The following is a 26,966-nucleotide window of genomic DNA, read 5'->3' as shown; positions in this document are numbered from 1 at the left end:
AGAAATATTGAAGCAGATTATAAGACAATTATCTGCACGACCAAGAATGCTGCCAGAGGTGAATGAGAAGTGAAAGAAAGTGTGGTTGGTAGACAAGGCAACGTCCACCACCACACTAATTCCTTTATGCGATCAGATGAAAGAAGAGTAATGAAATGTCGCAATCGATTTTGATTCTTCCTCTTCCTCTTCTTCAGGTGCTTCCAGATGCAGTGCGCTTCGTGCAGTCCATTAATTAATTCTTCATTCGCGACAAGGGACAGGCGCGTCGCAAGACGCGGGATGGATCACTCTGACGATCCACGTCCACTGCAGTCCCGGATTGATACAACCAGCGCCGGATGAGATGCTACTAGAGTTGAAAAGCTGCAGAGCTTTGCGATTGTAGACCCACGCGTGCTGAAGAACCTATCGTCCCTAGAGTGTGTCGGACGATGTTGATGAGGTCGACATACCGTACCGTACTGTACCCGCCGGTGTAGTTGGCATCCTGATTGGGCAGGAATTGACGCCGACTGTCCCAAAGATGCTAAGCGCGTACCAGACAATGACGACACGCTTGTTGCAAGAACGGTAATATTACTAGACACATGATCATTCCGTAATTTATTAATTTAACCCGATCGGGAAGCATCTTTGTCGTCGAGTCACTTCTTTATTCAACTCGTGGGCTCATACTTTTTTTTATGTAATTCTAGTCTCGAATAGACATACATAAAGGTCCTCTTCACAGTTCGCTTCTATCATAACTCCAAGTAAGGTATGAGTGATAATGTACAGATACAGATCCAAGACGTTGCAGCAGCGAAATCGCGAACAGGCTGGTCCTTATATACTGTGCAGTCGTTTTAACAAGTCCATGCCCCAACAGTCCCATCCTGGCGACCTTCAATGAGGAACCCATCCTTAAGTCGCACATGGTCTACCATTGCAGGGAACGGCCCCGGTTCGTCGGCGCCGACCCCGGCACCGCAGTCCCAGTGATGCCCATCGGCCTTGTCGTAAACCTTCACCACGCTTTCTCCCGCGGCGGCAACGATCCGTTTCGCATCAAACATCATGCTGGTGACGGGCCGGTCGTAAGCGTAGGCGTCGTATATCGATCCGGTCCGGAGATCCCATATCTGTAAGAGGTCAGAAACAAATCTCTCAAGAGAAACCCCAGCAGAAAAAACATACCCGAATGCTACGATCCGAGCTTCCTGTCACCAAGTGTACGTCGTCAAACTGTAAACATGTAACCGGGCCGGTGTGGCCCACAAGGCTCCGATGTACCTGCCCACTTCGCAGATCCCACAGACGGACCATGCCATCCGCAGTTCCGCAAGCCAGCGCGGCATCAAAGCATTGAACTGCCCCTACGAAATCCGCAGAGGCGTCGGGCACGCGGCCCGACGGTCGCCATTGGGATTCTCCTCCTAGTGACGACGCTTGCGCCGCTGCCCAGAGGACATCCAGCGTCTGCACGCATCGTCCTTTAGTTAGGTCCCATTGCCGTAGCGTCTTATCCGCAGAGCCAGATATTAGGTTGTTGCCCCGGAAGTGGAGAGCTGTCACCTCGTCGACGTGAGCATCCAGTGAGAACACATGACAGTCTTCCAGGGTGGTGGAATGAGACGTCTGGGACACAGCGTCATCTGCATCATCCTCGCCATTCTCTCCCTTATTCACACGGTTGTCACGGGTCACGGTCCGAGCGCGACTTAAGTCCCACAACTTCACCGATGCATCCATAGAACCCGTCGCGACAATATTGTCCTCGATCTGCAGACACCGAACTGACGCATTGTGCCCTTCTAAAAACCCGGTACACCGACCTACATTGAGATCCCAGACCCGCACGGTATCGTCTAATGCTGCGCTGACCATAGTACCAAAGGGGTAGTCGAAGTCAAGGGCCGTGACCATGTCAGAATGAGCCGGCATTTCCTTAATCAGAGATCCAGGAGCAAAATGTTCGTGCAGAACAGGCATGGATCGTTTTCCTAGCCATTGTCAGGCACATATTTTCATAAAGGAAGATAAAAAAAAAAAAAAAAAAACATACGTATGGATCGTTGCTTTACGCTCCTTGGTGAAGGCAGTTTTTGATAAATCGATTCCGACATGAACGATGCGTCCATGGCCGGATCCTCAGAGACAATGGAAACGTCGTTCCCTTCCAAAGGCCCAGGTGTAGCTGCTAACCCCGGCGTTTGTGGCGGTTCCTCTTGAATATCCTCAAGCTTATTGTCGATCTCGGTTACTAGACTATATTAGAGGCACTCTTGAGACAAACGTTCTTTTCTTTCAAGACTCCACCCACGTTCATGTTCCAACTCCGCTTCCTCCATTTCTAGTCCAGCTAACCGATCCAATACAATCTTGCGCATATTGTGAAGGTTCGCGATCTTATTGTCGATCTCGTAGATCTCGGAGCTGCACATGTTTTTGCGCACGCCCATCAAGTCCATACGACAACCCAGCAGCTCCCGTTCCTTCTTTAAGTCGGCCGGAGCGGACGGAAGGGCCACCCTCTCCCCATCTTTCAACAACTTTTTTCCCTTGGAGGAGCGCCGGCGATGGGACCGGCGATATTCATGGTCGTCTTGCGAGGCCTGGAAGCCTTGGAATAAGGAGTAGGAGCTAGAATCTTCGGGGATATTCTCGAGGAGTTCATCTGGGAGGGAACAGATGGCGCGCGATTGGATCTCGGACGTGGACAGCTTGGAACGAACGAGATCGGTCGGGGTGGTTTGGGTCAGTGAAAATACCTTGCGCTGTGCGGCAGGCCGTCGGAGCTCTCGTTGGATATCCACCATGGCACTATGGTAATGGCTACCTGAGTCGGCGTTCGAGGCTATCAGATGGCCCGCCGTGGAGGTAACCTTTCTGCCAAAAGCCTCAATATGTCGGGTCTGGTTGAATACAATCAGCGTGATCCTGGGTGTATATAATGAAAACAAATAAATGAAAATAAAATAAAATGAATAAACATGAATAATCTAGCAGAGCGACAGCAAGGTAATAAAAAAACAAGGCCTTACCGTTAGGCCAGTTCCTAGAAGACCGTCATGCTCGACAATGTCTGACAGACCAGAGGGAGACTCATCGCGGCGGTGTTTGTCCATGACACCGAGCAGAAGAGTTGACAAGGCTCAAAGCCCATGCGGTGTGGACAGGAGAAAGAGGTCGGCAGTTGGCCTTGGGACTCCAGTTTGTGAGGCTGGGGAGGAAAGAAGGAAGATCTACTAAGGTAATACCTTGCCTAGGTAAGTTCAGGTAAGTTTCACGCGAGTTACCGCGTGTGGCCGGTCTCACTACCGAGGATGAGCGAAGAGATGATTTTTTTATATTGAGAAGGGATACGAGGCCTCTTCACCTTGACCAGACCTCTTCAGAGGTTTCTCTTGTCTTTCAACTGACACTCTCATACCTCATCTATCATGGATGGATCTATTCGTACGCCCAATACGATCAGAACCAGTGGACGGTAATGTCCGCCCTTGCAAGGTAATCTGCAGTATCAAAATTACTCCTATCGCAAAGACGAAAGCTCTCGACAGAATGACTCGTTTGAAAAGATGTACAGTAGCTAGAGGTGTGCGGTCTCAATAAGCGCATAAAGCCTCCGATATAGGCTCAACGAGATCACCGGATTAGAGCTTTTCCCTGACCAGCGGCTCCTTTCCATACATAACCCGTTCCCTCCGACTTGGGCTGAGAGAAACACCCTTTCCATATTCTTTCTGCCCCTCGACTCGATCCCAATCCAATAATGGATACCGCCATTGATCTCTCGAATCCCTCCAAGGCCTTGGATCTGGCCCATATCCGATTCCAGTTAATGTGAGTGATCCCTGTCTCTTCTCCACCGTCATTATCAGTCCTTGTTTTACCACTGCAACAGCACCGGTGCTCATGTTGTACACTTGGTTAATTTTCTATCAACCCCGAAAAACTAACCCACTGGCTTATATTCTAGCCGCCTCGAAGATACAATCACCTTCCATCTCATCGAGCGGGTGCAGTTCCCCTTCAACAAACCCATCTACGTCAACGGCGGGGTCAAAATCCCCGGCAATGAGATCAGTCTACTGGACTACTTGCTCCGTGAGCAGGAACGGATCCAGTCGCGCGTACGTCGCTACCAATCCCCAGATGAGTACCCATTCTTCCCAGATGTGCTGGAGAAGCCCATCCTGCAGCCGATCGAGTATCCGCGGATCCTGCACGACAACGACGTGAATGTAAACGAGGTGATCAAGGAGCGTTACGTCAACGATATCCTACCGGCTGTCTGTCCCGTGTTCGGACGGGAGGATCGCGGTGAAACGCAGGAGAACTACGGATCGTCGGCGACGTGCGATGTCAACTGCCTGCAGGCGTTGTCGCGCCGGATTCACTTCGGGAAGTTCGTTGCCGAGTCGAAGTTCCAGAAGGAGCCGGAGCGGTTCGTCAAGATGATCAAGGAAAATGACCGTGCGGGTATCGATGCTGCCATCACAGATGCCAAGGTGGAAAAGAAGGTCCTAGAAAGATTGGCCTTGAAGGCGAGGACTTACGGGACGGACCCGGCTTTCCAGACAGAGACCGGCCCGAAGATCAATGTGGATGCCGTGGTGGCCATGTATAAGGTAAGTCGCTTGGTATGTTGTTGGAGAGTGGATGCTGATCCTGCCAGGAGTATGTTATCCCTCTGACCAAGGTAGTGGAGGTGGACTACCTCATGCAGCGTTTGAAGGGCACACAATGGGAATGATCGTGAGAACACACCTCCGTCACACGATTTCTAAATGTTATGACGAACTTTATAGAGCGACGAGAAAACAAAAAATGTAACTATTTGTATAAGCGTCGAATGATAGGGGCCACTATGTGCAATTTCTTTTTCTATAATTATTTTATTTTATTTTATTTTACCAGACTAATATAAGTCGTAATTTATCTATACCGACGGTTTGAAATGCTCCGTCATATCCTTGATGGCGCCCTCAAACTTGTCCGCCTCGATGAGCAACAAGCTCCCCTTGGTCCGAATGCCCAATTCCTGGAACGCGCGTTTAGAATCGGAAAGTCCCTCGTCCTGTTTATGGGTATATTCAATGGAGCCGGAACATTGTGCGTGTCGCTCAAGGACCTCATCTTCCGGATGGAAATAGAACTTCTCGCTGGAAGACTCGCCCGACTTCTTCTTTTTCTTCTGCGGTCGCGAGTCCTCCATATCGAGTTTGGATTCGATCTCCTCGTACGTCTTCGACAGGATCAGGTAATGCGAGAAGTTGTACGGTTCCTTCTCTTCCAGGGCCCAGGCGATTTCCTCTAGCAGCATACTGTACATGGGCGGGATCACTTCGGCGGGCATGTTAATTAAACGTTCGGTGAGGATCAGTCCGATGGGGGGGATGGGGGTCTGCGAGAGGAGAGTTGAAATAGGAGCGAGAGAGGGGTTTGATGAAGCTTTGCTTTGTAGGTAGGAGGTTAACTCTTTAATGACGGGGGTATCCTGGATTGTCAGTCAGACACATTAGAGGAGCATATCTATGTGTGTACGTACCTTATGCTCTTGAAGATTCAACACACTCAGAAACGCATACGGATCCGACTCATTCCCATCGACTTTGACGGTAGATCCCAGTAAAGGCTGCGACAGAATCAGATCCGACACAGCTGACATGTCGAACATCTGCGCATCTGTATCGAACAGCTGCCGAAGAAGGTTCTTGAGGCCGTGAAAATCCACTGCCGGTTGAGGATCGAACCATTCAAAGTCTACGTTCACCATATCCATGTCCTGCGCCGGTATTGTGTATCGGTCAGTCTGGATACATGTAGAGGGGGAAGACGACGAGGGAACAGACCTCGTCGGACTCGTCATCCTCTACGGGCGGGTTGGTGCCCTCCATATCGACGTCGCCGTCTTTCAGTTGCTTGCGTTTTCCCATTGTGATGGCGATTGAAGAGAGTGGCGAGACAGGGTGAGGTGCTGGAGGATTGTTGGATTTCAATCTTCGGCGGGCAAAAAGTTCGGCTCGCTAACCGGATTTGACGCAGGCCATTAAGATTAACTATTTACTCCATACTTGGTAATTAGTTTTGAGCTCTTTACAATTATGAGATCACAGAAAATAATCATTATGGCAGGACGTGTATTTCTTTGTTATACCTGCTTCTAGTTAAACGTCGTGCTCCACCTCTTCCACTGAAGGCACTTTATCCAACTTGACATCAAAGAACCCCGCTACCAGCTGTATACAATCCCAAACCACCTGGACATCCTCCTTGGAGACGCCCAACCGTCGCGTCCCCCGAATATGCCAATGGGTCTCGACCTTGAGATTTTGGCTCATAATAGCCGGTAACACTACCATCTGCGTATCCAGATCATCTAGAGCCTGCCGATCCGACAAAAACAACCCGTACGTGATCTCGGTCGACAACCAGGCGAAATCACGATGCGCTGCGAACAGATCCAATGTACCGGTGGTGTTGCGCGCGTAGAGCTTCTGCAACCACGCAGTGCCCCGCTCGTGGTTGGCATCGTCACATTGCCAGTCCTGTCGTGTGAAGCTGTAGTCTTTGTCTTCGTCGCGTTCAAGCTTGCTGATGGCCAGGATCGCCTCGATGGGTTTGCACACCCCCACGATGATGATGGATTTGAAGAGTGCTTCGCGAAGTCGGCGGATGAGTGTCTGGCGTGCGGGTGTGCTGTGATACGCCCCCTGGTTAATCAGGTAGAGGTATAGCTGGTCGGCGCGTTCCGGGTCTGGACCGGTGACGATCGTAGCGATAGCCAGGATGATCCATTTGTCGGTGGGAAGTGAGGAGGCGCGGAAGCGGGATTCGAGATCCTGGAAGAGCTCCTGGAAGCGTACTTCGACTACGGCAGACATGATGTCTGTGGTATTGGGTTGAATGCAATTCTCAGATGGTTGAGAGTCGTGGGTCTCGAGAGTTTAAAGGATTGAAGGAGCCAGGCAAGTACATTATTGGTCTCCGCTAACTTATGATAATCGCCCATGACATCACAGTCATACATACAGGACACTATAAAACATGCTCAAACATCCTATCCATCTATTAAAATTTATTTGAATCTTTGCGATCTTCAAATCCTCCGTGAATACATTACACTTAAAGGTCTCAAATCAATCAAAGTGTCTACATCAGGCCAATCCAGCGTCGGCAACAGCCAGTTCTACGTCGCAGGCCTACTACATTGATATTTCGGATCTGCCGGGCTGGGCGCATCTGTGGCTCTTCCCAATCGCGGGTAGTGGCCCTGTTGCCCTGACCAAGGGGGAGTTGGAGATTACGTCGTTGTCAGCATTGTTAAGAAACGGCAGTTAGTATACTATCTGTCGATGTAGCATCACAGCGCGGATCGTCACTTGTACTCGGTCTCCTATAGCAGTAAGAAAGTCACTTCGCTGGTCGACGAAACCGTGTCTGCGTAATAGTCTGCCTCGTTTTCTTCGCAGTCTGGCTACTATATCCCCTCGTATCAGGGGCCTGATGTGCCTTGCCAGGAGCTCTCCTCTGTAACAAGCGATGCCTCAGTCGGAGGTTCATCGGGCCCCATAATCACCAGGGCCGGATGAATCTTAGTTCGAGTATGTACCTTTCTTTCTTTCCTTTACTCATCACATCAATTCAATTCAAAATTCACATCCTAACCCATACAGAGGATCAACGCTCCGCCGCCAAAAAATTAGCCTGCCAGGAGAAGTCCGATTTAATTAACCATTAACAAGAACGATGTGTATGATCCCGAGGCCGAAATCAGTAAAGAATCCTACGCTCCCGGTATGTTCCCCTTGTTTATCATTAACATTATTTTTTTTTTTTGGGGGTTGTTTGTCTTGGTGACATATCCAGGCTAAATTACATGGGAATGAGCCATCGAAGGGAACCAAGACTGAGCGTGTGCGTGAAATAGGGGATAGGCAGCGGTTGGAGAAGGGGATTGAATTATTTTACTTTATTTTATTTTTTATTTATTTTGGAAACCCATCTGGTTTCAGATGAAGTGGCGTGACGTACTATATAGTATTTATGTGATGGACCAGATAACTGTGTCCATACGTTAATCAATGTTATGTCCAGTTACCTATACTATTATACATGACTTAACAATGGATATACAGGACCGTAGTCCAGGTCATCGGCTCGTAAACGGCGTGCATGTGAAGCACTGGAGGTCCAGTGTATCTCTCTTTCTCACTGTCTGTCTCCGCGATTTCCACTGTACAAATCACATCGATTCAAAGTGCAGGCAGGAGCGTACATAAGATATCCTGCCATGGTGGTTTTACGTCCTCATCTCGTTCTGACTTTTAAATCAATCAACCCTCTTCGAAGAACTTCGGGTCGTCTTCATGAGGCTCCGCGAATACATTATTCCAGTAGCCCACAACGTTCGCACACGTCTCCGGCTTATTCGTCCACGTCTTGAACTCAATCTCGGCGCTGCAGCTGACCGTTTTGATTTCCTCCCAGTAGGATTTCTCGACGTCGGATCCAAACCGTTTCAGCACGTCTTCGGGCACGACCCAGGCGCGGCCATCTTTGCCATCAGGACGCACAGTAGGCGCCGTTTCCCACTTCGTCCCAAACACATTCTCTGCCGGGTTGAATTTGGGGTAATTGGCATGGATGAAAAACACTCGGGGTGGCTTTCCCACGGAGGGATCTTTCACCCGCCATTTGTCCTGGCTGGTTAGCGCAAAGTCGCCGATTGGGTCCGACTGTACCATGGCCGAACCCGCCACCCCACCCTCCTTCGGGTGGCCGATGGCTTGCACGCTTTCGCTGACGGCATAGAATGGCTCGCCCACTGCGGACGCGGCCTGGAGGAAGGTTTCCTTGTCGCCTTCGCCAGGTGCTCCCTGTGACAGGAGTCGGAAATAGTGCGAAGGTCCGTAATAGTTATAGTAGGCGGTCAGTAACAACGTCAGATAATGGGTCTTCTTAGAGATCAGGATGGCTCCGGTTTCGGATGATTGTCGCTCTGCCATTGAGGGCATGGGCTGTCGGGAGATGTTGTAATAGAGAGGCGACACCGTGGACGCCCAGAAATCGGGCCAGGTGATCATGCCCTTGGACAGGAAGGGTTCATTGTTCAGTAGAATTTCCGGTTTATCCAGCGGGAAACAGTCGGCATCCATCCAAACGACCTCTTCAAAGGAGGAGAAAAGAATCGCAAAGACCTTGAGCTGGTAGTGTTCAATGAAGTCCTTGCCCACAACGTCCGAAATGACGAGACACTTCGCATTAAGTTCAGGAAGAATATTATCACAGAGTTTCTTCTCGTATTCGGTTTTGTCTTTCATATAGACTTCGACGGGTAATGTAGACCCCGTGCGGCGCAGCATCCGCAATGACGCCAGGAAGACCGGAAGATACGAGCCTCCCCCAGTCGAAACAATACCGCGGGTTCCTGGAGAATGGAAGGGTCGCAGCTTCTTCGAGTCGGTGACGTTGCGGATAAAATTCGCATGAGCCTCTTCCAACACCTTGAAATCATTATCGCTCAGTTCAACGAGGTCTGGTCGAGCGTCGGTCGTAGCGGCGTCGAAACCGATGGCGCCTACCGAGTTCTTGATATTTGGAGACGGGCAATCTGGAGCATGCGATTCTAGGATCGGTTTGAATATTTTCCAAAACGCATTTTGGCGTTCTGTGATAGGGACTTCGAAGACCGTACTGGGAACGACGGAGGCAGGAGTTGGAGTCCAATTGAGGTAGACGGTGCAGATTAGAATCAATGCACCCGCAACCGAGAGGACGGTCCTCAACCGGCCGGGTCGGAGAACTGGCATGGCCGTGTAAATCGCCAAATCGCTGCGGCTGTAAGAATTGAAGCAAGCCTCAACCAATGCGACGTAGTTGTGTTTTGTATTGACTGGTCGCACCGGGAAGACGTCAGTCCCCTCTCCAAGATTGAAGTGGACCACAATCAGCCAAGCCCAATCAAGCAACCCAAACTAGAGAATTTCCGGTAGAACAGGCAAGGCCTGGAGCTGTGTACGAAGAGTCTGTAAAAAGAGTCAGGACAAGTCTTTCCCCAAAATCTGCCCAGAGAGATAATACGGTGCCAAGACCAGTTGAAACTCGCTGTTGCCCTTGACGGATGCTGTCTATTGACCGCCTGCCAATTTAGTACAAAGCCAGTCTCTGCATGAAGGGACATGCTTTATGGTGGAGAATAGCAGTATGAATCTTTAACTAGCTCAAAACTACACTATACTATGGGTACCTTTTGCCACTAGCGTGGAATGGAGTGATGTTGATCCAAGCTGCACACCATGCTGCCTAGATCCACTGGTACTTTGTTGTGGCAAGCACCACCACTCCGACCGACCTCCCGACCGAAGTACCGACGAGACATTGATGTTAGCTCCCACATTCCGTCCAATTGTCGGTGGTGGCGCCTGCCTGGCAGTTTCTACTCCTCAATAAACATCGACTACCAACTAGTAAGTTTGAGTGAGACCTATGAGCGTTATAATTCCGCCTGATATGGAGTACTACGGAGGTCCGAATTATGGTACGACCTGAAGTCTGGAACAGCATCTGGTGGATCAGCACCAGTCCCACAGAGAGAGTACCTGGGAATACACTACAGCAGTAATCCTGGCCATGTAGCTGCAGGTATACCTAAGTACCATCGGAATGCCATTCTTTCTCAGCCTCAGAGGCACTAGCGGCTGACTCAGCCTCCGCGTGACGCAGGCGCCACTTGCTCGTGGGAATCGTGACTTCCACCTTCTTACATCCTATCTCTCTCGCTCTCTCTCTCTTTCCCACCAAAAATGGGGTTCGTTCAGCCCGGATCCATAATCGCCTCTGTCCCACGGTCGAGAGTCCTAGCCAAGCCTGGCTCTCCTGGTCGTGGATGCCTCTTCCGGCTCCCCGGTTGGCTGAAGAATCTATCTGGCTCTGGCTAACCAAAACTAATTTATATTAACGGGGCGGGACATGCCGCAGGATCGTCGCTTATCACGGACTCTCCAACTCGCGTGTTGTGTCCCTAGGACCAAACTGTCTTTGATTGATCACGGATGTGATTCGACCGATTCTTCTGCCTACTCTAGGCGGTTCATCTTCATCACAGCCCCCTCTTTCTTCCCGTTCCCCTCTTGATTTCCTCCTTAGTTAGCCCACATCCTCCCTTCTTCATCGCTCCCTCCCCTTCTTCGGTTCCCCTGGCACCTGCCTCGTCGATCGCTCTACCATCAATGCGACCCCGCAGCGCGGGTCACCTCCGCACTCCTTGCTTATGACATTAGGAGTAGATTCTCCGTCGGGTTTCTCACCGACTATCTCCGAAACAATCCGGAAAATGGATCCTCCTAGCCAAAAACAATCTCGCAAGGCTCCTTCAGAGTCAGAGAATGGTCCTCCTCGTAAAAGACGCAAGAGGACCGTCATCAGCGGTGCACCCGATGACTGTTTTACATGTGCCCGACAAGGCACCAAGTGCGACCGGCGGCGACCATATTGCTCTCAATGTCTCGATCAGGGACGAGAATGTGCGGGATATAAGACCACATTGACCTGGGGAGTCGGTGTTGCTAGTCGGGGAAAGTTTCGGGGACTGTCGCTTCCGGTGACTGGTTCTCAGCCAGCAACAAATGCGCCAAAATCTTCTCATCCGGCCGGATCTCGGAGACAATCCAACCCTGCGCGACCTACCCTGTCACCTTCCCCGGATACATCATCCCCGATCGCTACCCCAACACCGTCTTCACTACAACGGGACCAGAAGCAATGGCCATCGCTGACGGGGAATGCCATTGGTGATAAAACTAGGACCATCAGCCCGTCCGCTGCGCATGCTTGGCCCAACGCATCCGGACCCTGTTCATCAGAGAGCCAGTCATGGACACAAGTGCCGGACCACCAGGTGGGAGCACCACCCGATATAATCGGCGCCCTGAACCTCTCAGCAGTAATGGCGAGACAGATTCAGCCCGCAGAAGTGGCGCTGCAATGTCCCTCGGCGGCTTATTCTCCAGAGCACCAGGGGGCAAGAGAAGAGCATGACGACCATGAGGATCATGGGGAGCAAAGAAGGTGTGATAGCCCATCGTGGGTGAAGGCCTGCCCCTCACTCTCATTTTCACAACTTCTTCTGGCACGCTCCGTGGGGCGAACACCGCGGCTGCAATATCTGATCAGCTACTATGCTGAAGTCATTGCGCCGATGATTGTCGCTTTCGACAGGCCAACCAATCCGTTCCGCATGCATATCTTGCGGCTAGCGCAGGAAAGCACGTCCCTCCAGGAAGCTATTGCTACTTTGTCGACCAGTAATATACGGCAGAGACGAGAGCGTAGGATGATGTCGACCGAAAGGACCCTCCCTGCACGCATGTCGTCTTTGGCGCACCGGGCCTTGACCGATGGTGCATTAGGGGATTCCTACGGTATTTCAACTCCCGCTGGATTCGTACAGGAGGAGCAATACCATCGGTGTATGGCGGTCAAGGAATTGAATAAGGAACTGGCCGATCCACACCAGAGACTCTCTGATTCGGTTCTAGCCACCTTGTTGATCCTCTGCTTGTTTCATGTCTGTGATACGGGGGTTGCTCAGTTCAAGACTCAGTTTGCCGGTGTGACGAAATTGCTAGCCATTCGTATGCGCGCTTCACCTCTAATGTCGGAAGAGCTAAAATGGTTCATTCGAATGTTCACGTGGTACGATACAATGACGGCTACTACCAATGATCGTGAGGTGCAGCTTCGTGGTACTTGTTTAGATATTACTACCGTCTCTGATGGCGAATGGGGTCTCGAGAACCTCGCAGGCTGTGACCCAGGACTTTTCAAGTTAATCGCGCAGCTAGGTCGCTTGAATATGCTGAGCCAGGACCAAGAGGCTCATGCCCCTGCATTGCCGGATATATTTGCCTCTTCGACGACGCTTCCCCCGTCGATGGTCTACCATCCCTCGGATCCATCTGTTTTGAGCACGTGCAGGGCAACAGAGCCGTATCTGTTTCCATTCCCGTGTCCAATAAGGACGAACGAACATACGCGACGACCTTTGTCCCCAACATTCTGGGCCGAATGGTTTTCTTATCGACAGAAACTGGAATCGTGGCGCCTTCCCTCATACTGCGGTGGATCTCACGGCCCCTTTGAATCCAGTATTCAATGCACCCCTACCATGACACAGGCTTATATGTCACCACCTTCGTCGCCATGTGCCAATTCTGCCGTGGCGCCTGAAAACATGGAGGATGTTTATCACACGTCCGAGGCATTCCGGCATGCCGCGATCCTTTATACGGAGCGACTGGCCTACCCTGACGTAGCGTCACATACTCCGCGTATCCAGCATATCGTGCATCGCACGATGCAGCATATTTTGGCGGTCAAATCGGACGTATATCTTCTGTGGCCGCTCTTTATCATCGGATCCGAATGTGTACTTAAAAGCCACCGTACCGTGATCCAACAGCGCTGTAGAGATATCGCCAAGGACTCAGGATTCTTAAACAATCTCTCCTGTTTAGAGCTCTTGGAAAAAATATGGGCTGACAGCCCTGTGCTGTCTGAGACCGGAGACCACAGCACCTCCACTGGCCCATTAGGGTCTGTACTGTCAGCTCCTACTACAAGCGAACTGAGGCCGGTTCCCGTGGAACCCGGTTTCCGATGGCACCGGGTGATGCAGGCCAGACAGGCCGATGGGGAATATATGGTAGTATAACGTACTCAACTGTGGGATGGAACATGAAAGAAAGATATGTGGTGAGATAGCATGTATGATGTATGGTTTGTTGAATTATAAATATACCATGGATAGAGTTATGTACATAGCTGGGGTTTGGGGCATGACATCCATATTAATACTTATACTATAATATGATATATGTGTCTGTAACGTAGCTTTCGTCTTCTAGGTGTGCTGCTAGAAGCACACTGTCGCTCACCATACCGAGGAGACAATGCTAACCTTGTGTGAATGACTTCTCCTGTTTAAGAATAAACTAAGTGGGCGAAATTCTATTAATAAAATATTTCGATCAACACAGTGTACTCCAGTCACAGTTATATTAGATACTTATATAGGAAGAAATCATGTTCTTAGGCGATGAGATTTCTCCTAGCTTTCTATTCAAGTATCAACGCAATAGCCAATGCGTCCTTTCTCAGACCTACATCTCCATAAGCTGCGCTACATCGCATTAAAGAAATAGTCAATACATTATTACACTATACATCGTCGAGATACTTGGACATTCATGACCCCATCCTATTTACTATATGTGTACGGAGTAAGTGTACACACTTTCACAATGATTCCTTCTTCTCCGAACTCTCCTGGCCACGATGAGGCTCATAATCCTTCTCATCAATCATATACTCATCATCATTAAGATGTTTAAACCGGAACCAGAACAAAATCGTCTGCACGGCGAGCGCTACTGCCGGCGCAGCCCATATCCAAAGCAACCACGGATCCTTGGTAACAGGAATCAATATCTCCCCAAGGGCACTAGACAATGCATTCATAAAGAGGAAAATCGCCATAATGAGACCGCGCATACTCGGCGGAGAGCGCGCATACGCCAACTCATACGCGGTAACGTTGCAGAAACATTCCGAGAGCGCGCCCAGAACGGAATTGGGGATCTGCCACCACAGACTGATCGGACTGACATCATCGCAGGTGGAAGAGTAGTATCCACATGGCGAGGTCTCGTAGACTCGCCACTGCACGATGGTGGATATGATGCTGGAGATCATGGCGAGTATGAATCCCGCTGTGATGCGGCTGATACGGCCGAATTTGATCCCGTAGCGGGTGATGGTCGGGTAGATGACGTAGGTGAGTAGGGGGATGGCGACGATGATGGTGAGGGCGTTGAAGTTGTTGAGGACGTCATTTGGGACTCCGTTCGTTACCATAGACGCTCCTTGGTTTGTAGATACAGAGCCGATTCCGCCGTCGTTTAATACCCAAATGGGGAAGTAGAAGAAGATCTCGGTGGCAGCTATGAGATAACGTTAGTGTGGTTGAATGGTGAAGGAGGGGTAGGACTGACTGAGGGTTCTGCGAACGTCATCCACTAGCTTATCAGTCCAATTGACTTGGATACCATGGGCTGCGAGAACGCTGGGTTTGGCGGCATCGAAGAAATTCTTGCGCCAGACTTGGAACTTGTTGCGTCGAAGGGCTGTGGAAATGACCCTGACTGCCTTGCCTAGGTCGGAGTTTCCGCTGGGCGGCATTCTGTGGGTTTTCTTGTAGGCTAGAGCCAGAAGAATGGGAAGAAGAAAGTATATGATGCCTGCCAGTAGGAAGGAGAGCCAGAAACCGACGTATTTTTCGGAGTAAGTCGTAGCAAGCATGAAAAAGGCACCGATGTTGACGAAGCCATAAAATAGCAACATCGTCCGTGTGCTAGTCAGCTCGGGATCCACGATGACCTTCTCACCGGATTTCAAGACCTTAGTGTAGGCTTTCTGGTGACGATTTTGGTCGAGGACCACGGGAGCAATGTTAGGTTTAAATATCCCCGCTCCAAGTGCCAGCAATAGCAGGCTGATGATGAATGGGGGTGCGGAATGGGCAGTGCCTTTGTGCAGCACGACGGGCAGAGCGCCAATGATTTGGATAATATGGGATACACCACAGATAAGCACCCCGACGCAGATTGCTTTGTATCGTCCAACGTATACATCGGCCCACCTATTACGTGTCAGTGGCTGCGGGGGTCATTGAGTGAAGAAATGGGATGTGTTTCATACCAGCCACCCAGGATAGGAATGAAATAGGCCAAAAATGCAAAGAGCAATACCAGTCCTGAACTAGCCTGGAGGCCCATTCCCAGAGCCCCAGCCGTTTTTTGAGTGCCGCGCGGAGGCGCACCTGCTCCATTTCCACCTAAGCATAGTATTGTTAGCGACTCGATCGTGACAGGTGGAAGCGACATGTCTGTACATACCCTCAGGCAGGGGAAATTGGATGAAGTTGGAGAAGACTGTTTTGGCGCCATAGTAGGATGCACGTTCGGCAAACTCGACGAAACAGAGCGAGAAAGCTACGAGGGGCAGACTACCGGCGACTTTACGCAGGGACTTCTCCTCCTCCTCCGTCGGCGCTGGATACTCATTGTCATTGCTCTCGGTGGAAGAGGAAGCGGTGATATCATTGGCATGCTTCTCTGGATCGCCTAGAGTGGGATCTGCTGTCATCGATGCAATCGCCTCTGTGGAGGCGACAGTCGTGTTCTTGTCATCAGTGGTCGGTGCACCTGTTTTTCGCTCCTCAGATTAGCTACCAGATATGTTTACTTGCGAATCAGACATACCCATCTCGGTGAAACCTCGGTAGCAAGGTTTATTGGCTCAGTCGATAGGAGAAAGCACCAAATACTGGATGTCGTGATGTACTAGAGACCATGGTTTATATAGCATTGTTCCGCGAACGGCACAGAGACCACATGGGGAAATTGATCCAGGGGATGATGGCGACATAGTTGACCTTACATGCAATGCAACGTAGGACCGACTGCAAGCGGGTCCTTTGAGATGGCGTGCTATTGGCGTGCTTAATAACTAAGAGATTCGAAGCAAGCTTATCAGCCAGATGGGGCCGCCCGATTTGCCTCATTCTAGTTGCTTATCACGCGATTTCTCCGACTCGGGGATAGGCTTTACCTAACGATATTTCCAGATCGCGCATAGGTTGATGGCGTCTACTGACGGGTTCTTTGTTCATGGAGGACATTCACTGGTTGATCTAAGTTAATGGCGAGGTAGCATCAAATTAGATTGAGAGGGGTCATTCACCGAGTTGCAAAAATCGCCGATTGTGAGGGGAAGGGAAAGAAGAGAACAAGATGAAGCTGGGTGAAGACCAATGGATGGCTAATGGTCGACATTAAGGTATGATTTCCATAGATTATGGAAAGCAAATAAATTGATGCTATATATCGATACTTTTATTTTAGCACAGTCTGTAGAAGTCGCCCGACAGTTAGGTCACTGAAGGCGTCCTTGCTCATCCTTAACTGCTCCCCTACCTTTATATAAACGCTTATTCGTATGTTCCATAGGTTAACCATACTAGGGCAGCTCTACAGTGCCCCCCCCCTCCAAGCTCCTGTCAAGTTAAGCTTAATCCATTTATGCACCAGCCAGGCATAGGAACCGCATAATGGGAGCCTAAATTTCCGTTCAGGGAGTTTAATGCTTTCTTGTGACCCACACTTTGTCTTGGGAGATTCATTCTGGAGCGGGCCAATGGAGTGAATGAAGCGTATTTGACTGATGCTCCTTCGAAATGATCGATAGGGCACATGGTTGGGACTGCCTGTAATTATCTAACTGATCCCAGATAGACTCCGAAGTAAAAGTTATTGGATGGAAGACAACGTCGATGCTTGGGACCGATGTCCTGCCCAAACGGTTGACACGGGGTAAAGGATATTCTTTACTGTGCGCCAATTTGACCTGGAGCCCGTGATTGAACATGTGATCGTATCATATTCTACTCTTCCGCCCCATCTCTTCCCCCGTCCCTCATTTTTTGAACTCAACTCACAAGGGACTATGCCTCCAGCGATATGTCAAAGACTGCGGTTGGGAATCTGATCCTGAGCTCCTTCGAGTCCATTATGCCCGGGCCAGAATGGCGGCTATACCACTCTACAATACGCCAGTTCTATTGAAACCATTACGATTGGCTATACAAGGGTCTCTATCCTGTCGAGCATTTACAGATCCGAAGACAAGCATATATCTGACCCACTAAAAGACATGCTGGCTCTGGATACTGGAAGAATGGTTACAAAGCAACAGGACAGGAGGATGTGTTGTTCAGAAGTGGTAAGAGATTTATTTTTGAAGTGTAAAGCATTACCAACACCCCTATAGTACATAGGATCAGCCAAGAGATAGAGAAGTAGTGGGACAGCTTGTTTGAGGGACTAAAACCATGCTTGGTCTTATTTAATATCATATCATCTAGTGCTCAACGACAGGCATTATCGCCATTGAAAATTAAGGATTGTGCGCACAACTGCCTGTGTACTCTATGCAACTAGACATATGAACATTCCTATATTTTTGTGTTTTGATGGGTTAATAACTAATTCCTCATCAGGGAAAGCCTTCAATGTACTAGTCAACATTGCACACCGAACATATGTGCGAACATCCATGATCTATTCATATATGCAACCAACATCATATACTTCCATCCACAAAACCAATCAGAAATCTATCCCATCAGGGACGACAAGACGTCCCTCAGCCACCAAAGTTCCCTTCCCACGAAGCATCACCCCCATAGGCTTCCCATCTTTCATCAACAAGCCAACCTTCATAACACATTCCCTCCCTCGTTGCAGCCCCTGCACCACTTCCACCTGAACTAAGTCCTGACCGAGACTCCCTACAACTCCATTCTCCCATAAATATGCCACCAAAGGACCAGCAGCCGACCCAGTCGCCGGATCCTCGCAGCCCATACCGGGACTAAAAAACCGAGCTTCGAATCTTGGAATCCCACCATCCGCCTCACCAACCGGAGCAAAAAGATAAACTCCACTGTTCTGACTATCTGTTTTACTCAGTTCCTTAGCAACGGCCTCATTATCAAACCGCGCCCGACGAAGAACCTCCTCACACACAACGGGGATTAGAAGATGTCGAGCCGGCGAGGTCGTTACCACCTTCGTCTCGGACACGAGGACACCATGGACCTCGAACCCAATATCCGACGGGGCCAGTCCTACCGCCGCAGCAAGGGCGGACAAATCGCGATGAATATCCAGAAACTGCGGCGGACCTTGACGCATGGCGATTTCAATCATCCCCTCGACGGAGCGGGAGACTTCCACCGGGAGGACATCGACGCCTAACTGCTGGTGAAACGTCACTGGGGTTGGCGTTGGCGTTTCAGCGTCGGAGATGCCGACGAGTCCCGTATAGATGATATACCACCATGCGCCGAGGGCGTTGTGACCTGCGCCAAAGACTTCCTCGCCGTTGGGGAGGAAGGAACGCAGTCGGTAGGTAGCGACGGGGGTTGTGGCGGGACAGATGAAGGTTGTTTCAGAGAGGTTGAATTGTCGAGCGATGAGCCTCATTTGCGTGGTTGAGAGGGTGTCGAGGGTATTGGGGACCACTGCTAGTGGGTTGCCTTTGTAGGCTGTGTGGGAGAAGACGTCGATGATGGAGAAACTGGACATGATGGGTAGGATATGAGTGAGTCTCTACACTGGGTGGCTACAGGTTGTGAAATTTGATGGCCGACGTCCATCTTGAAGTATTATATTGTGACGATCCTTTACAAATCAATGTCTCTTGACCTCGTATTCGTTCAGTACGATGTGGATATTTATGGTAAATGAAGCCATTGGAATCTGGGGTAAGCGTAGGGATGACAAATAAATAAATCGACAATCTAGAATTTGTTTAAGAGTGTAACTAACACTAATGGGAGCACAAACTAAGGCTTCAGATCGATCTGTATAACCCATGCAATTCATCCTACTAACCAGACAACACATCAGTATGAAATATGAAATATGGTATGTACCCACAAGGCTAAGATTAATGCACCATCGTATTCAACCCCGCATGACGCCATGATTGACACGACGTTTGTCCTTGGGGCTGGGCATCCCAAGGCCCAAACGCCTACTCCGTACCTACTCAGGAGTAACTACCTATGCCCTGCATCTTCGTCTACGTGTCCTATCCCTCTCCGATTGTGAGGACGGAATCAAACCACCAGTTAAACAGTCCCTGAATGCCATTCCTGAGTGCCAGCATGCCAGCATATTCCCTCGTTGGCGCGTGGAAAACGCATGGTGCTACACAGTAGTGTAGCGGGGCGATTTGGACGGCTAAACCGGGCTTGTTGGCTTGTGTGGCAGAGCCAATTAGCCTTGCTGGATGCATGGTCTGGACGGTCATTGCCAGAGTGTCAATGACAGAGGATGCACGGGCTGATAAATATGCAGATCTGGAAAGCCGAGAGTGATTTCCACGGTGTTGGGTAAAGTACGGAGTATAGTGGCTAGGAAGGACAGTATTTTGGCCTAATATTCTCTTCTGCCTAACCTGTAAGGCATGTACTCCGTATGTAACTAATATCTTAAGGCACTACCCCTTATCAATCACCGTATTTGATAAGATTCAGGGGCGTCAGCTTCAGCTGCATATGCTTTTTCTGACCATATCTGGACCTCTAAGACAAGATGGAAGGAGGGGAAAAGGACGCAATTTGTACGACCAACACTCAGATGAGGGGTAGATAAATGTGTGTCTGTAGGCTACCTGTAGCGATGTGACTAGAGACTAAGACAGCCCTAGACTCTTCCCTCCACCACTCTCAATCGCGGAACACGGAAGGCTGCATGCGGGCGCAGTAGTTCCGTCGGCTGTTCTTCGTCCCAATCCTGCTGGTCGAATGACTATTGAGAGTGGCCAATAGTGTCCCTGGGATCAAGATGATCACAGTGATTGATGGTTTGTAGCAAGTAATTCTGTACTTTGAGTGCTCGTCCAGCAGGTAAGAGGTACGCAGTATGTAAGGGTTCTAATAATACTTCTTTCGGTAGGTCGTAGAGGTCCAGCGCTGATTGCACCGGCTGTTAGGGCTCAGGGCAAGGGCATGTAACCCACATTTGCTATTTTCCTGAATATATATTCTTATTACGGGTCTAGTACAGAGGGTTCTCATTCCAACAGCAATGGATCATTCCAGTTCGCGATCAGCATGCGGCTGGCGGCAGACGGAATCCCAAGTCCCTGCTTGTAGGTAAAAAAATCAGCCTTAAAGACTGATCAAAAATGCAAGACCGAATCAGACGACAGGTGCGCCGCTGAGGTTAACTGGGATGGAATTTCGCTTCAGGGCTGAGTATGCAGGTGACGAGACCATCAATTTGAGGGACGTACTATGGCATGTGTACGTGTATGGATGTGTTGGTGTAAGTACCGTACCGTACGATATTCGTGCTCCGGACGGACAAGGAGAAGCAAAACAATAACAATCAATTATTAGTCTAATTAATTAGATCGTTTCCCGAGCAAGGGATGAGGAAAACTCTGCGGGTGGGACTTATGTACTTGGTTGTGGGGATTCAATTTGCTAGTTTGCTAATTACGGAGTAGAGCTGCCCCCTCCGCAAAGGTACTTTCTCTCATCCGTTCTGGTGGATTCATATCAGGATGAATTATTGAGTCGTCGACTGGAATGACTCCGAACGGTGGAAATCAGAATGCGACAGTCGAACGCCATGTGTGACGTTGTAAAGTCTATCTTCGATGGCCGGTGCCACTGTTCAATGTTCACCATCCAAGTCCTTTCCCACGAAGTACTAAATCAGCTGTCTGCTGAGAAAAAGGCTGCCTATCAATCAACCTGTCAGGGGCTTTTCGCAGGGAATCTCGACACTGATTAATTTACTGAATTGGGAATGAAAGTGGCTTTGACCGTGTCCTTTCATTTCGTTTAGTTTCTTATTTCCTTTCTTTTTTAGTGTTTTTTATTTTATTTTTTTTTGTGCGATCCTCACGACCATATTCCCTGCCATGGCTCATTTATCGTCATGTCTCATGTACAGGCAATCAATAGTCCTAGCGAGTCCCAGCCGACTTTCTCTGCATCAATATCACCGACTTGGGTGTATTTAGAGGGTCTGAGTTTCATTTTCCAGTTTCCGCCCTTAACTCACTAAATTGCGGTCTGTCCAACGAAGTACCGTTTCGTTGCCTAGAGGGTGTGGTTGCTGCCCAGCAGATGCGCGGCGGTAAAGCCCATCGATCAACTGTTGCCCAACAACCATGATTTTGGTCGATGCCAACCGTTAGCAGTTTTATGCCATAGGGTCCCATTGGAGTCACTGGTCGACGAGCTTGTTTACTGGTGTATGAGCAGAACCATGGGATCCTGCGGGCTCTTCCGTATTGAACCCATGGACCTTGTCCTCCGTTTCGATCGTATATCTCACTCGCAGCCAGTGGCTAAGTGTTCGTCCCTTACTGAGTCACCAACGTGGCCATAAACGGTCTGACTCATCGATCGGGCTTGATATCAACTACCTCGTGCCCACCTCTATGTATGTCCAGCTGGTAAACGAGGCGAAGACGATAAGACACTGTCGGGGTTATGTATACTGTGGCAACGAATCTGCTAGGCTCGATATGAATACTGCATTGGAGTCCCTGGCGCAGGATGAATGCGCCAATGACACAGAATGACTCTTATCGATCTGTAGGGGCTGTTGCGCCATAGGCTATTGATTCCAATGTAGGGACATGTTGAGGTCCATCAGTGGATTTGTCGGATTGCTCTCGTGGATGCGACGTATTTCATTGACCAAGATAGCACCAAGTGGGCTGTTGTCGTCCATATCGCAATAAAATGGACGGTTCTGCCCAACAGGCGCTTAGGATAGGTTTTTTTAGGCCTGCTGCCTACTAGGTATATACGGGTAGAGGTGGTACAGTTTCGCCCTCTCTTCGAGCCCGTCATCAGGAGGATTATTCCTCATCTGATAGAGCTGAATCAGTATATCATCTACTCTGTATAATTATCTATTATCATATTCTCCTTGGCTGTGTCGGGCTTCAGAACGAAACGGTGTAATTACTAGACCAAACCAGCCGACAATACGCCCCCACACGCCATCGTTTTTCCTTCGATCTTACAAAACCTTAGCTCACCCTCTCACCTCCTCTTTCTCCTCCCTTTCACCACCTTGGCCTCTTCCTCACCCTTCCGGGTTCAAATCACCAGTCGCATTATTTCCTGGGTCAGATTTTCTGATACCCCATCGGTAGATCGATAGACAGATCTCCCAGGAACCGGTTCTAATAGAATCACGTTGTCCCGTGAATTCTAGCTCTTTCGATCCACGGAATCGAATCCCTCCCTTCTAGATTCGTCTCCCATAGCCGCTGCTTACTTTCGCCTCGCGATCGGTTGACCGACGACGTTCAAATGTACTTCCAGTACACACGCTCCTGTCCCTCCTCTCCCCTAGAAACCGTTCCGCGGTGACGGTCCTTTTTATCATTACTCCGATTTCGTTGTTAGCATCGGCGTCGATCGGCTTGTTCTGACGATATCCTGTATAATATATCTGGGTTGCCATTTTTTATTTCTATTTTTCATTCAGTTACTGTTTGGTTCTGAGGGTTTCCCTCTACAAAAGTTATCGATTTTCAACTATTCGTCGCATTGTGATTCCATGCTCGTCCTGCGATAATGTATCATTATACCAGTCCTCCCCCAGGGTGGTCCTTCGACTATATGACTTCTCCTCCGACCTCTCCTCACTACGCCTACTACGCCACCCAGTTTGCCAATGCCTACGCTTCTCCTCGAGGTTCATCCAAACGTCACAGCCGCAAAGCCAGTTACGCCGGCACTAAAGAGACGGGAGGGTGGTATCCCGGGTACGGTCAAAGTTTCTACGAGGCGATGCCTGAGTATGGCTCGCCGCCACGCAAGCACGATCCTGTAAGTGCTTCTTTTGGTGGCTATCGTCGTCGTCGTAGTACCATGTCCGGCGCCCCGGCGGACCCGTGGGATAACGTTGCTGCCGAACCGTCGCCGTCGTCGCGAAAACGATCCGTCTTTGTGGATGTGGTTGACGATGTCTTCGAGGATGCGCCCCGATATGTCTTCCGCGAGGAACCCATCAAATCCCGTCGATATCCGTCTACGTCTCAGCGCAAGCCAAAACCCCCCACTGATCAATATTTTTACTATAACCAGGTTCCCCCATATGATGACACGGATTCCCCAAAACGGTCTCGTGCGCGCCGTCAATCCACTTCCTCGCGCACCCCATCTAAGCCCAAACCGACCGCCGCGCCCAGCAAGCCCACTCCCAAGGCAACCGAAGAGGATGCTTCTCGGGCTGGTATTCCCCCGGGGTACTCGATCAAGAACTGGGATCCCACGGAGATGCCGATTATCCTTCTGGGAAGTGTCTTCGATGCGAATTCTCTTGGCAAGTGGATCTACGACTGGACGGTATTTCACCACGGCGCTTCAACCCCGATGGCTGATGTGGCGGGGGATCTGTGGTTGCTGCTGATCAAGCTAGCGGGTAAGGTCAAGAGGGCCGATGAATGTTTCGATCGGATCCGGAGTCCGGACGCGCAGGAGGTTGTTGAGGACTTTTTAGAGAGCGGTGAGCGGCTATGGTCGCGCTTTAAGAAATTGCTGAGGACTTGTGAACAGTTTATGTGGAAAGCGGCGAAGCGAGAAGGGGGGAAGGGCTCGGTGTCGATGGGCCGTAATGCGGGCTGCGAATTTGTCGAATCGATTTTCGGACGGGACCGCGAGCTGGAGAACACGGAGAAATTGATGAACAGCATCCGTTTATGGAACATGCGTTTTGACGCCAACTGCGAGGATATCCTTCGACGACCGACGGCAGTATAAAGCTGCTGTCCACGGATAATTTCACATAGACCGATGGAAGCGCATCCGGTCTGTATTATTTCTATCTTTGATCTCGAATGCTTTTGAGCGCGTTGGTTTGGCTATTTGGCTGGATTGCTCGTGCGTTTCTGCGGGTATCAGCGATATGACCGCTATCAGCGCTATGACCGCTATCAGCGCGGATGATATCCCATTTTCTACTACTTTATTTCCTTTGTTTCACTCCTTCTGGTTACCTTCTTGGGACGGGGATGATCTGGTTTCTTGCCTGGCGCCTGCTCTTTGGGAGTGTGCATTTCTCTACTGCAGTCTTGTCTTGAGAAGCCGATGGCTTTTTTGTCTTTCATGATACCATATACCATTCTGCGAACGCAGTTTAATTGCTTGTCTCAGGATCGGTTGGATTGATTCTTTCTTTAAGCAGTACCTAATGTTTCAGCGGTTGCAGAGACAAGTATATAGACACCCACTACCACTGTCCGATAGACAATTTAGATTACCTATCCAATTATTATAGATATTTGGTAGTTATATAGTAGGCCGGTGTAGGTAGGATAGGGATAATCCTTAACAGGAGATTATCAACCAACGACGAATAATATAGCCGGTCCACTGCATGGTGCAATGCCATGTCATGTACGTCAGCACATGCATCATACATATTCCTAGAGTACATCCTGGATATGGGCATATGACGTACAAGGACAAGAGACGAGGTACGAATCGGGTGGGATGCAGGACTGTACCACGTGTTTGAAAATAGCTCTAACTCTATATACTATAGTAAGTTAACTTGTATGGCAAATTGATACTGTTAAATAAAGAAAGGCTTTGTAGGGTTGCTATTGCGTTCTTTAAAGAAGAATAATACAGAGTAGTATGGCTTGCATTTGGATGCAGCAATAGCTTGGATATTGGAATATTGTAATTATTTGTATTTATAGTTATTATGATTGCCCATAATAGTCTATTCCGTACTTCAGTAACAGTGGGTCGATGGGTCTGGAATTAAAATCCAGAACTTCTATAGGAATTTGAGAATTTAGACCAGGTATGTTAAAAGTGCCGTAAACAACCATGTAGTCTTTGTTGGCCCAGGCCCAGGCATCAAAGCCATGATGAATAATAACATATAGTAATTGTAATACGCAGGGCCTTAATCGATTAAAACGTCCTTCTAAATAGTTCTACGCTCAATTTTTTATAATACTGTTTCATTTATATAGAGATAAAGGCTTCAAATATCAGGGGTCAGGGGGCGGTAAGCAGCCTTGCAACTCGGTGTCCGATTACATTACCCCCTTTTCTGTCTGAACTTTACTGCAGTCCTCAATCCAACACATCCAGGTGTCCAGTTTCTTGACTTCCTCATATCAATTACATCCCCAACCATCCGCAATGTACGAATGTATCACCTGCTCCGAGGACCTCTACGACACGTACGTGCGTGATGACCACATGGATTACGAAGACCACTAGCCTTAATTTGAGACCTTCCCTCACATCTTTCAATCATGGCGTGCCTGCAATCAGCACATGGATGATACCAATCACTGGGCTCCTGTCTTCGAATGCGAGATCTGCACCAGAGAATTTCGCTCCCAGCATGCACTCAGCCAGCACAGGACCTCCCTGGGACACTCGGCCCCGAGATTCCCTTGTGAAACATGTTCCCTACGACGACGAAGCGGAGCAGCATATGAGAGTTGTAGCTCACTTCAGACTTACTGTCAAGAGTGTAATCGGCGATTTCAGAATGAGGATAACTTGAAAATGGTACGTTCTTCCCTTCCTCTCTAGATCTATTTAGAACCCGACTATTTTCACACCCACTAGTCCCTTTTAGGATAGCTCAACATGTGACTATAATTCTGCCGGCTTTTCGAAAATTTAATGACGTCTCTCCTACCGGCGCACTTGGCCCCTGGCTGGGGCCATTACCTCCCCGCCACCTCTGCAAGATATGCATCGCTCAAAAATGGAATAAAAACTGACCAACACTTATTTCCTATTCTGGACTAGTCTATACAAATTGGCTCGGTCTGACAGCCTGGCTGACTGCTGCCACGTCCACCTCGTCCACCTCGCCCACTACCTCGCTGCACCGGTCGGCCCTGTGCCTCTATACTTATCTAGTGATTTCAAATGCTGAAGGATCGCGATTTGGATATTTTTTGCACCATGTGGCCGCCCGCGCGCCTGTACAACACTGGGTTCCTGAAGAAGAGGCGGGGATCGACTGGCTCCCTTCTCTGCGGTAGTGGCTTAATATACCACTGCTTATGGAAGTGGTCTGGAGATAATGATTGTCCCACATTCTGTATATCTCTTATTGTATGAATGCAAGGAATTCCAACAGCTTTTGTAGTGGCTCCTGTACAGTCCTTTATCTCTCGCTTTCCTGGACCGGGTGGAAGGTATTTTATGGTCATATCCCATACCTTATTCAGTGCGTAGATGGATATATACCCCATGCAGTCACATAGAAGAGGAATATGAAGCCGTAAAGGGCGTTGAATATGGTTATCTACAGTTTTTTGACGTATTTCAC

The 26,966-nt window shown here is 49.4% G+C and overlaps 9 protein-coding genes across 9 annotated transcripts; 3 read left to right on the top strand and 6 right to left on the bottom strand.

Annotated features, from left to right (window-relative positions):
• Positions 1–848: 848 nt before the first annotated feature.
• mdv1 (WD repeat-containing protein) lies at positions 849–3,110 on the bottom strand (the record flags this gene model as incomplete). Its single annotated transcript, XM_033566281.1, has 5 exons — positions 849–1,124; positions 1,180–1,985; positions 2,048–2,245; positions 2,306–2,897; positions 3,027–3,110. 5 exons carry the CDS (start codon positions 3,108–3,110, stop codon positions 849–851), a joined length of 1,956 nt encoding a protein of 651 aa, XP_033432038.1.
• A 647-nt stretch (positions 3,111–3,757) lies between these two features.
• ARO7 (chorismate mutase ARO7) lies at positions 3,758–4,741 on the top strand (the record flags this gene model as incomplete). The annotated part of the gene is made up of 3 exons (XM_033566280.1): positions 3,758–3,828; positions 3,965–4,616; positions 4,664–4,741. 3 exons carry the CDS (start codon positions 3,758–3,760, stop codon positions 4,739–4,741), a joined length of 801 nt encoding a protein of 266 aa, XP_033432037.1.
• A 186-nt stretch (positions 4,742–4,927) lies between these two features.
• On the bottom strand, positions 4,928–5,924 carry BCP1 (protein-transporting protein BCP1; the record flags this gene model as incomplete). Its single annotated transcript, XM_033566279.1, has 3 exons — positions 4,928–5,485; positions 5,537–5,773; positions 5,841–5,924. 3 exons carry the CDS (start codon positions 5,922–5,924, stop codon positions 4,928–4,930), a joined length of 879 nt encoding a protein of 292 aa, XP_033432036.1.
• Positions 5,925–6,155: 231 nt separating this feature from the next.
• ATNIH1004_001579 (uncharacterized protein) lies at positions 6,156–6,872 on the bottom strand (the record flags this gene model as incomplete). The annotated part of the gene is made up of 1 exon (XM_033566278.1): positions 6,156–6,872. The coding sequence occupies one exon, from the start codon at positions 6,870–6,872 to the stop codon at positions 6,156–6,158; it is 717 nt and encodes a 238-aa protein (XP_033432035.1).
• Positions 6,873–8,324: 1,452 nt separating this feature from the next.
• On the bottom strand, positions 8,325–9,800 carry ATNIH1004_001578 (alpha-mannosyltransferase; the record flags this gene model as incomplete). The annotated part of the gene is made up of 1 exon (XM_033566277.1): positions 8,325–9,800. One exon carries the CDS (start codon positions 9,798–9,800, stop codon positions 8,325–8,327), a length of 1,476 nt encoding a protein of 491 aa, XP_033432034.1.
• Positions 9,801–11,323: 1,523 nt separating this feature from the next.
• On the top strand, positions 11,324–13,702 carry ATNIH1004_001577 (Zn(II)2Cys6 transcription factor; the record flags this gene model as incomplete). Its single annotated transcript, XM_033566276.1, has 1 exon — positions 11,324–13,702. The coding sequence occupies one exon, from the start codon at positions 11,324–11,326 to the stop codon at positions 13,700–13,702; it is 2,379 nt and encodes a 792-aa protein (XP_033432033.1).
• A 584-nt stretch (positions 13,703–14,286) lies between these two features.
• On the bottom strand, positions 14,287–16,314 carry ATNIH1004_001576 (putative MFS peptide transporter; the record flags this gene model as incomplete). Its single annotated transcript, XM_033566275.1, has 5 exons — positions 14,287–14,990; positions 15,042–15,688; positions 15,748–15,883; positions 15,945–16,253; positions 16,311–16,314. The coding sequence occupies 5 exons, from the start codon at positions 16,312–16,314 to the stop codon at positions 14,287–14,289; spliced, it is 1,800 nt and encodes a 599-aa protein (XP_033432032.1).
• A 1,901-nt stretch (positions 16,315–18,215) lies between these two features.
• Positions 18,216–19,196, bottom strand: ATNIH1004_001575 (PhzF family phenazine biosynthesis protein; the record flags this gene model as incomplete). Its single annotated transcript, XM_033566274.1, has 1 exon — positions 18,216–19,196. The coding sequence occupies one exon, from the start codon at positions 19,194–19,196 to the stop codon at positions 18,216–18,218; it is 981 nt and encodes a 326-aa protein (XP_033432031.1).
• A 4,031-nt stretch (positions 19,197–23,227) lies between these two features.
• ATNIH1004_001574 (uncharacterized protein) lies at positions 23,228–24,415 on the top strand (the record flags this gene model as incomplete). The annotated part of the gene is made up of 1 exon (XM_033566273.1): positions 23,228–24,415. The coding sequence occupies one exon, from the start codon at positions 23,228–23,230 to the stop codon at positions 24,413–24,415; it is 1,188 nt and encodes a 395-aa protein (XP_033432030.1).
• Between the last annotated feature and the right edge of the window lie 2,551 nt (positions 24,416–26,966).

This window comes from Aspergillus tanneri, assembly GCF_003426965.1.
Source record: "Aspergillus tanneri strain NIH1004 chromosome Unknown AapTan_2_pilon_pilon_pilon, whole genome shotgun sequence".
In the NCBI taxonomy this organism is placed as follows: domain Eukaryota; kingdom Fungi; phylum Ascomycota; class Eurotiomycetes; order Eurotiales; family Aspergillaceae; genus Aspergillus; species Aspergillus tanneri.
This window is presented reverse-complemented; position numbering and strand designations above follow the sequence as displayed.